The 11221-nt window shown below is 40.8% G+C and overlaps 1 protein-coding gene across 1 annotated transcript; it reads right to left on the bottom strand.

The window, feature by feature from the left end:
- Positions 1-4217: 4217 nt before the first annotated feature.
- On the bottom strand, positions 4218-10740 carry LOC132312617 (uncharacterized). Its single transcript, XM_059811085.1, has 2 exons — positions 10183-10740; positions 4218-4409 (listed from the first exon to the last, which is right to left on the bottom strand). The coding sequence occupies exons 1-2, from the start codon at positions 10697-10699 to the stop codon at positions 4381-4383; spliced, it is 546 nt and encodes a 181-aa protein (XP_059667068.1). The 5' UTR covers positions 10700-10740; the 3' UTR covers positions 4218-4380.
- Between the last annotated feature and the right edge of the window lie 481 nt (positions 10741-11221).

Below are 11221 nucleotides of genomic sequence, written 5' to 3'. Positions count from 1 at the left end.
TCTTAAAGCTCTATCAAAACACCTCCAATGGCAACCATGTTTGATGTTTTCGTCAAAACACTTGTAGATACCTGGTTCTGCGTGGGTCCTGGAAGAGTCAAGAAGGTCTAGGAATATACCACTCAGCAATATGAAGAATGCAGAAGGGTAGGAAGAAAGGAGAGAAAACTAGTCCAGAAAGAGAATCTTGAGCAATGGTAGGGAAGGAGCTGTCGTCAGTTCTTACCCGCTTCTTTTTGTCACTACCTCCTTTTATAGCCCTAGGTCATTTAGGTAGTACATCGTTGGGCCTCCATCTTTAGAGCGGGTCAGAATCATGCCTCTTTGGGTCATGTTGCCCTAATCCCTATATTTTTGGATCAACTGCCAAGTGTACCTTTCTAGTTGAATAATCCAAGAATGACAGGCTGTAAAGGCGATTGTACTATTCCAACTGTCCTTTACTCTTATCCTCAAATTGGGTCTTGCTTTAGTGGGCAAAACATTACTAATTTTCCATCCTCTATTCAAAAATCCCTTCTACATCCCAATATCACTCGAAGAGCTCTACCATAGCTCTTCGTTGCTTGAATAAAGGCTCAAACCCCATCAATTGATGATTTGCTGCTACATCGATTCGAGGCTCAAGATATGTCGGTCGTCGAACTGTGACGATCAGAGGCCCAAGGCTCGTTACCCAACAAGCTATGAAGAGGTCGGATAGAGGTTCAAGGCCCGCCGATCGACAAGTTATGATGGGGTCGGATCGAGGTTCAAGGCCCATTAATCGACGAATTGTAATAAGGTCGAATTGAGGTTCAAGGCCCGTCGATTGACGAATTGTGATTGGGTCGGATTGAGGTTCAAGACCCGTCGATCGACGAATTGTGATGGGGTCTGATCGAGGTTCAAGGCCCGTCGATCGACGAATTGTGATCGGGTTTGATCGAGGTTCAAGACCCGTCGATCGACCAACTGTGATAGGGTCGGATCGAGGTTCAAGGCCAGTTGATCGACTATGAAAATGGCTCGTGGTTCAAGGCCCAGGATCTATTGATCGAATGTTTGGTTCAAAGTTTGAGGCCCAATGGTCAACTACTGCTCACCTTGCTGAGGTGGATCCTGTCAAGGTGTTGATTGTTTGACTTGACCTTTGGTGACGTGGCTGAACCACGTCCACAACACCAAACCCATCTTTCTCTTTAGCCAAAACTCAAAAAACCCAATTCACCACATCCAACAATCTTTCATTTTCTCAGCGTCCAAACAAGAAAACCTATCCTCGCTCGAGGCGACTTCAAGCTTCGCCCCAACAAGGCGACTGTTGTGGCACTCTCTTCTACAACGGCGCCGGCAGAACCCCTCCAGCCACCCTTGCCGATATCACCCTCGGATCCGCCCAAGACTTCTACGACGTCAGCCTCGTTGACGGCTATAACCATCGCCATCATCCATCTTCGTCGGCTCCAAAGATCATCACAGCCGGTCGAACCATTCATCTCCGCCGGATCTGTCTCACAGCCGCCATCTCTAATAACCGGATCTGTTAGTCTATACTCGCCGGAGACTGGAATCCCACCACTGATTCACCAAGATCAACTCCTTCGGTGACTTGGGTTTCGCCATCTGCGGACCCATCGGCCGATCTCTGTCGACATTATGATCGTCCTCTCTCAGGCCGAATTCTGCGTCAACTACCTCATCTTCATCGCCAACACCTTAGCCTACGTTTTTTAATGAAACTTCACCAAATCTCAGTCCTAGAATTTTAGGGTTTTTGCCCAAATCGTTTTACATCTGGGGTTGTTTTCCTTTCTAATTGGGATTGATTTCGATTCCGTCACTAACCCATTTGGCTCCATATGCATATCATTCAAATGAAAATCAAAAATTAAAATTTATATTGATGATCATATGTAATGTGATATAGGAGTATAACAAATTATATTTGTTACCAATCAAAAATTGAACAAGTACATTGGATAAGATATACTACGCCGTCCGACTTGGTCACCTAAGTTTACATCATGTGGCTGTGTGTAAAGAGAGAGAAATAGAGGGTCTTTAGGTCTTTTCATTTAAATTATAAATTATAATATATAATTAATGGGCAAAAAAATAAAATCACATATTTCTGTTAAGAATTTAGACGGTGGTTACTGACAAAAGGTGTAGGTGGAATTATGAAACGTAAAGGGGGTGTAAGTGAAATATAGACAAACGTCAGGAGTGTAGATGAAATTAACCCTAAAAATTAATATTGAAATTTATTTTTGTGAAGTCGTTTTTTTAATTATTATTATTATTTTTTTTATTGAATTGATGCACCAAATGTCTAAAAATTTATTTTATATTTTAATTCAAATGTTAGTATCTTTGTTTATTTTCCTCCATTGAGACAAATGCTACGTAAGCCCACTTCAATCAAAATAGGAGGCGAAGTCTTCTGTTGAAGACTTTGGCTGAAAGAACATTTGTAATATAAATAAATGTTTCATTTAAAATAGCACAAGTTGCATCACCAAAAATTATAATTTAGTATATTTTCACCTTCTAAAATAGAAGGTAATTTAAAAATCAAATGAGTTTGTGAATTTATTGTCAAAATTACATAAGATAAATTGCAAAATATTTTTCTGAATTATTATCATTTTGTTTACTCCATTATTTTTGGCCCCATGGAAATGCGACATGTGGCGAGTTCCAATGAGTTTGCCACACTGGATTAGTGTTTTAAATGTCCAAAAGAGGAACATATGAGGTGGAATTATTAAAAGAGGATTGGATACAATCTACCAATAAAAGGAGTATGTGGCGAGTTCCAATGGAACTTGTCGCGCCGGATCACAATTCTGGAAGAATTCTATTTAGAGTATTTAAATTACGAGATCTCACGTGGAAGCAAGGAATACGTGGACCCATCAAAGTCCTACCATGCGGAGATTTATATTTTTAAAGGAAAGAGGCAAGTCCTCCACTTTTTCCTACTTTGGAAAGAGGAATTATGACATGGAAATATTACCACGAATGCAACCTCAGGTAATTGCTCAAGTTTAAGTCAACCAATTAACTCTCAACACGTGGTGAGTTCTATGGAACTTACCATACTTTATCAATTCTTTAGAGAATTGCCTTTGGATTGAAATTATATTCCAAATGAATGGATACTTTCCATTTTTTTACAAGACCAAGGGTTGACCAAGAGGAGAACGTGGGGTTGAATTTTCTCTTAAAATTTAGGAAACTTCAACGGTTATTGCTGGTTAGTTCAAACGAACATGACTGATAAAAGGGGAGGTTGGTTGTTAGGTTCAAAAGGGCAAAAAAAATGTATTTTCGGATATATATGTGTGTGTGTGTACAAATATATATACTGGAACAAAACCCACAATCGGGAAACTGCTAAAATCAAGGAGTTTATGGTGCCATTAACTCCAAAGCTCAGAAGAAAGTCTCAAGATGGAAAGGGACGTGGGCAATCATATATATACAGAATATTACCCACAATGGAAGGAGATCACAAGGGGGTGTGCCACAGAAACAACCCATGATGTAAAGTTGGTGAGAAGATGGAAAGGAACCACGACGCCATGAAGCCAGAATGGAAAGTTCAACCACTAGAGTATTACCTGAAATAAAGGAGACGTGGGTCTACAAGATTAGATATATATGCATGTATATACGGAATTATAAAGAATGAAGAATTCTACATAAGGAAGAGATTACAAGGATCGTGGGACACGTGGCCAAACAAGGATAAGGATACATCATTGAAAGTGGTGGTATTTCATGCAACTGCTATGACTAACTGAAGCAATTGTCAAAGAATATGGGTGACGAGGTTAACTAAATCGCGTTTGAAAGAAGAAGAACAATAAATTGTGGGACAAATGTTGATTTATAAAAAGGACAACTGAAAATTTAACTCCAGGAGTATGCATAAATATGGAAATTATGGAGAACGTGTTTTGAAATTATGCTTAAAAGAAATACAGATGGAAGAAAAAGATGGAAGAAAGAGGTTATAACTACCAAGAGATCATGGGGCACTTGGCTGTAACACCCCCACATTTTCCACGCATAAGTTGATCAGGCTTATACACGAAAAACGAGGGATATCAAAAACAATTGGCAATATACAAGCATGGAATACAAAATGATGGAATTAAAAGAATTTAGACAGGAAAGAAACATTAAATAATACAACATCCATCCATCCTTTATTTAATGTAGTACTTCATTACAACTTGGAAATCCTACGTCAGGGATCCCTAAATATAACCCTGAGAGTTCAACGTCAAAAGTAATTAAAAACTGAAACTGAAGTATTACATAAAACTTCTACCCTGTACTGGATCGTAAGAGTAGATGAGTTCGGATGATGGTCCCACACTGCTAACCTCAGCCTTGAAACGGGTACTGACCGTATCCTGAAATAACAACAATGGTGGGTCAACCCCACGAGCAAGTCCTCTCTACTATGACCCAAATCAGAGAATCAAATAAATTAATCATTATGAATCGGTTGAGTACTATATCTGTATACATCCTACGGGAACTATCCGATGTATAACATGACCTCAACCAGAATAGACGGTGATCACTTAGACTCACACTAGGTGGTCAAGTGTCGCCTTTCCCTACCCGGGAAATCAGCTATTATACATGGTGTACGGTACTGACAACACAGACTATAACGAACTACACAGTGATAACACCTCGCAAAGTACTGATGAATATACTGAGCATATAAATTAGGCAACACATGCCAACGATATTAATAAATGTACCGAGAATGTCAATTTAGGCAACACATGCCAATAATATTAATAAATATACCGAGTATGTCAATTAGGCAACACATGCCAATAATATTAAACCACATACCCCGACAGCCACACATCTGTCTATCGCAACGAATGCATAAGGTATAAATGAGTCTAAACTTATTAGCCAGCTCATATGGTTCTATATGGCAACACATCCATATAATATAAATGCGACATAATTAAACAGTTCATTTATTTCCTGAAATGCACACAGCATAATAATCATGGTTTATATATCAATTAACAGTATAAACATCCTATAAGATATCGTGGATAATTTATCTGACTAAAACCATGGCCTTATTTAATTTAACAGTAATGTTTGATACCATTAAATACGATAATAACACTATTTATATTTAACAATGTCGTTAAATAAATCACATTAGTATCCGTACTGCGAACGAGCCAATAAATGCTTAGAAAAGATTAATCGGCCATAAGAATAAGTAACGGGTGTTAAAATAATAATTTCGTGGCCCGTTAAACCCGTAAATACCAACACAGTACCTAAAAATCCAAGTTTAAGGTTCTGGAATTTACAAAACAAGCCCTAGGGGTATTCTGGTAATTTCCAGCAGCTGTAGGGACCCCACACGCGCCCTCACGCGCCTCCCAGAGCCTCCCCACGCGCAGCCAAGCTTTCCCCACTCTCCCACGCGCCTCCACGCGCGTCTGGCGTCAGCCACGCGCGCACACGCGCTCCCACGCGCGTTTGGAGAGTCCCACGCGCGCGCACGCGCTGCCACGCGCGCACTAAGAGTGCCTTGCTGACGCGGCGTCCTCCGGTTGGTTGGCTGCATCAGCTTTCCTGCATGCGCGCCACACCGGATCAATCCACCTGCATCTCCTCCATCCAACGTTCCCTGATCCGGGTGTACCGCGGTATCATGGACCGCGATGCACCGGATCAATCAGACTCCATTAATGGCCAGGATGCGCGCGTACACCTCCTATGGTGCGCCGCGTCGCACCGGATCACTCCGGTCGTCTCCCCCACTGCCGGCGACCGGAAAACTCGCCGGAAGGTCGCCGGAAATTGCAGAAAATGCCCGGGAAAATCTAGAAAATTCTAGAAAAATCCCTAAAGTCTTATTTAATTATTTTTAGCCATTATAAATTTCATAGGACATTAAATAAATATATACCATCCTATATAATTAAAATTCCATTAATTGAATAAAATAAAATTAATAATTTATTAACCTCTAAACCTTGGCTCTATGCATAAAACTAAGCTAAACAATTAATTTATTAATTCAAAGGGGAAAAGTAGATAATAACTTGCCTTTTTGGATTTAAAATAAATCCGCCGGTCTGCGCGTAGTCGGGTAAAATTGCCTACACCGGTCCGAGCTTCTTTCTCTTTCTCTTTTCCTTTCACTCTTATAAAATAGCTCTCTAGAATTTATACTTTGCTTCTAACTCCCTTTATTTTTTTTCTAAGGCAAGCTAGTTAATTTATATACAAAATATATAATATAAATATTACAAATATCTTATTTTTTTCATCAACTAACCATCCTCCCAACCATATGGCTTCAATTCCAACCATAACCATTGATGCAATCCTATCCTAATCTCTAATTTCATCATGACAATGGTTTAATACTATTATTATTATTTATAACTATTATTATTATTTATTACTAATATTATTATTAATAAACTTTTATAATTATTATTATTATATTATTATTATTATTATTATTATTATTAAACTAATATAATTATTATTATTGTTTTTACAAAATAATATATTATATTATCATAATACTTTATAACACAAATATAATATTCTAATTAACTAATATTGCTTCATTAAACATAATTAACAAATAAACAATTAAATGAATAAATTTACTATTTCAACATACACATTTAATTTACATGCACCATTAAATGAACTTAATATAACAATGAAGCATGCACAATAATAGGTACAGGAATCCACACATAATTGAATTTAAATACACTGAACTATTTAATTAATTACGGGGTATTACATTCTCCCCCCCTAATAAAGGAATTTCGTCCCCGAAATTCACTACATACCTGTCTTAAAAAAGTTCTGGATACTTGGCACGGATAATATCTTCCCGTTCCCAAGTAGACTCTGTAGCATTATGATGACTCCACTGTACACGTACTAATGGAATAGTCTTCGTGCGCAGTATCTGATTCCTACGATCGAGAATACAGTAAGGTTGTTCCAAATAGGTTGCATCGGGTTGCAACTCAATCTCACCCACATCAATGTGTTGGTATCGATCTTCATCCCGTAGAAATTTTCGCAGCATAGATACATGAAAAACATTATGTACCCTATGAAGATTATCGGGTAGAGCCAGACGATAAGCTACTGCCCCAATCCGATCTGTAATCATAAAAGGACCCACAAAACGAGGCGATAACTTACCCTTTGACCCAAACCGCATTACTCCCTTCATAGGAGAAACCTTAAGCAAAACCTGATCACCAACCTTAAACTCCAAAGCACGAGTTCGACGGTCAGCATAACTTTTCTGTCTGCTTTGAGCTGTACGCATCCGATCCCTAATAATAGCGATCTTTTCTGACGTGTCCTTAATAAATTCAGGACCCAAAAAGCTGTTCTCACCAACTCCAAGCCAACAGACAGGAGACCTACACGGTCTACCGTACAAAGCCTCAAATGGTGCCATACCAATAGTTTTCTGATAACTATTGTTATAAGCAAACTCTGAAAGCGGCAAATATTCCTCCCAGTTGCCCTTAAAATCAAGAACACATGCCCGCAACATGTCTTCTAAAATCTGATTAACTCGCTCAGTCTGTCCATCTGTTTGAGGATGATAAGCAGTGCTAAGATATAGTTCTGTACCCAAAGCCTGCTGAAAGCTCCTCCAAAATCCTGATACAAACTTCGGATCTCTATCTGATACGATGGACAATGGTACACCATGAAGTTTCACCATTTCTGCAATATACAGCTTAGCATACTGTTCTGACGTAAAGTTTGAACGAACAGGCAGAAAGTGAGCGGACTTGGTCAATCTATCAACAATGACCCAAATAGAGTTGTGATTATGCTGTGAAGTAGGTAATCCCTCTATAAAGTCCATGGAAATACTTTCCCATTTCCACTCTGGTATGGGAAGTGGCTGTAACGATCCTGGCGGTCTCTGATGATCAATCTTAATCATCTGACAGGTGCTACATTTAGAGACAAAGATAGCTATATCTCTTTTCATGCCGGCCCACCAAAACTGGCGTTTCATGTCCTGGTACATCTTGTCTCCCCCTGGATGTACAGAGAACTGAGAAGTGTGTGCCTCTCTCATCACCACATTTCTCAAATTGTCAGCTGAAGGCACAATTAAACGTCCCTTGTACCTCAATCCTCCATCAGTCCCTATAGAATAAAAAGGAACATCTCCGGAGGCTAACTCCGAAACCCGATCAATACACTGTTGATCTGAGAGTTGCGCTTGAATGACCTGATGAATGATAGAAGGAGTTACTACCACACATGCCATAAAAGCGTCTGCTAACTCATCAACAGTCTTCAAAGCATCCCACTCTGTTGTAAACAAAGCTGAAAGGCTGACATAGGGTCGGCGACTGAGTGCGTCTGCTACAACATTCGCCTTCCCTGGATGATACTGAATAGAGAAATGATAGTCTTTCACGAATTCCAACCATCTGCGCTGTCTCATATTCAGTTCCCTCTGTGTGAACAAATACTGTAGACTCTTATGATCGCTAAACAATCGAAAAGTCTCCCCCAAAAGATAATGTCTCCAAATACGCAAGGCAAAAACCACTGCGGCGAGCTCTAGGTCGTGAGTCGGGTAATTAAGCTCATGAGGCTTAAGCTTCCTAGACCCATAAGAAACTGGTCGCTCTTCTTGCATCAACACACAACCCAAACCCTTCAGAGAAGCGTCGGTAAATACTAAATACTCGATTCCACTCTGAGGTGTGGCTAAGACAGGTGCAGAAGTTAACTTGCTCTTCAATTCAGCAAAAGCAGCCTGACAAGAATCATCCCATACAAATGGTACATTCTTCTTAGTCAGATGAGTAAGTGGACCCGCAATTTTGGAAAATCCCTGGATGAACCGGCGATAATACCCCGCTAATCCCAGAAAACTGCGAATCTCTGTCGGTGAGGTAGGCTGTCCCCACTCCATAACGGCCGCAACCTTGGCTGGATCTACTGCTAACCCTTCTTCTGACACTACATGTCCCAGAAATTTGACCTCTTTCTGCCAAAATTCACACTTCTCAAACTTCGCAAACAACTGATGTTCTCGAAGTGTCTGCAATACTGTGCGTAAATGTCTGGCATGGTCCTTCTCCGACTTAGAGTAAACCAGAATATCATCAATGAAAACAATGACAAACTGATCTAAGTATTCTCTGAATACTCTATTCATCAAGTCCATAAAGACAGCTGGAGCGTTCGTCAAACCGAAAGGCATAACACGAAACTCATAAGATCCGTACCTTGTGAGGAATGCTGTCTTTGGAACATCTTGTTCTCTGACTCGTAGCTGATGATAACCAGACCTCAAATCGATCTTTGAGAAGTAAGTAGCTCCCTTCAACTGATCAAACAGGTCATCAATTCTGGGCAACGGGTACTTGTTGCGAATAGTGACCTTGTTCAGTTCTCTGTAATCAATACAAAGACGAAGAGATCCATCCTTCTTCTTGACAAACAGTACTGGTGCTCCCCATGGTGAAGTACTCCTGCGAATAAATCCCTGGCTGAGCAACTGTTGAATTTGATCTTTCAACTCTCGCATCTCCACTGGTGCCATTCGGTACGGCGCCTTAGCAATAGGCGTAGTGCCTGGAGCTAAATCAATAACGAAGTCTATCTCTCGACTCGGTGGCAAGCCTGGAATTTCCTGGAATACATCCTGGAATTCCTGTACTACCGGGATGCTGTCAAGAGATACCGCAGTCGCTTCCTGTGAGTCCTCCTCAAGAACGAATAAATAAGTGCTAGGCCCTCTATCAGGTTGTGGTACAACAAGAAGATACATCTCCTGTCCTGGTATAGAAAATCCAATAGACTTTTCGTAACAGTTAACCTGAGCATGGTACTGAGATAACCAGTCCATCCCAAGTATAACATCATACGAATGCATATCTAACACTAACAAATTTGCAAGAAATCGAAGTCGGCCCATATCTATAAGGATATCACCGCTATACTCTCGTAAAATTGCGCCAACTCCCAATGGTGTATAAATATTAAGAGGTTGGTCACATAACTGAGTCGTCATACCAGATAAGATAACAAAAGATCTAGACACAAAAGAATGTGATGCACCAGTGTCAAACAGTATACGAGCAGTTCTACCATGTATAGAAAACATACCCTCAATAGCCTGAGGAGCCTGCACATTATGTGGCATGAAGTTATAAACTCTGCCATGATGCAACTGCTGTGGAGGTTGTCCCGGAGGAAATGGTGGTGCTGGAAGTGCCGGAAAATTCTGAACTTGCCCACGTGGCATCGGTGGGGCCGGTAGAGGTAACGGCTGATTAGGTCTCGGCTGCCCATACTGTCCCTGTTTAGCTTTGGGACACATCTTGGCCGGATGCCCAATCTCTCTACAGTGATAACAACGTCCCATAAAAGGACCTGTCTGCCTCCTCTGTTGACTTCCCGACCACTGTTCCTGTCCGGTCTGAGGTATCCCACCTTGTCTACCCTGATTAGGGACTCCATCCCTCTGCACATCTAGGTTTCCTTTGTTTTTCTTCCAAGGTTGATGTCCTTGAAATCTGCCCCGATCATTGGACCTGGTACCACTGCTGCTTCCTTTCTCCACTGTCTGGTAGTCTCGGTTAGTCCGCTTATCTCCCTTGGACTTCCGGTAATCACTCCTCATCTGGCAGTGCTGTAAGGCGGCATTAACCACCTGGATATAAGTAGTATATGCCGGACTACCTAAGATCACCACTTTAATCGGCCATATCAACCCCTTCACAAAGCGGTCTCGCTTCTTTTCTTCTGTATTGACCTCCTCTGGTGCAAATAATGACAAATTAATGAACTTCTGTTCATACTCAGCCACAGTCATATCTTCCTGTTGCAGATCCAGAAATTCAGTCTTCATCGCTGATCTTACTGACATAGGAAAATACTTGTCGTCAAAGCGAGTCTGAAATTCAGCATACGTCAATCTGGTCCTCTCATCGACAGTAGTAATAGACTCCCACCACTGCAATGCATTGCCTATCAGCATAAACGTAGCCAGCATCTGTTTCTGCACTTCGGTACAGATTACCATCCGAAGATGACGCTCGCTCTCCTGTTTCCACTGATATGCTAACAGGACATCTGTGGACCCCGCAAATGTTGGTGGATTTCCCCGGATGAACGAGTGACGAACTTTGTCCCATGACATTGG

Source organism: Cornus florida, unplaced genomic scaffold (assembly GCF_030987335.1).
Source record: "Cornus florida cultivar Cherokee Brave unplaced genomic scaffold, ASM3098733v1 CherokeeBrave_3.0.0_Hap2_Chr01, whole genome shotgun sequence".
NCBI lineage: Eukaryota > Viridiplantae > Streptophyta > Magnoliopsida > Cornales > Cornaceae > Cornus > Cornus florida.
Note: the sequence above shows the minus strand (reverse complement) of the source record. Positions and strands in the feature narration are given on the sequence as shown.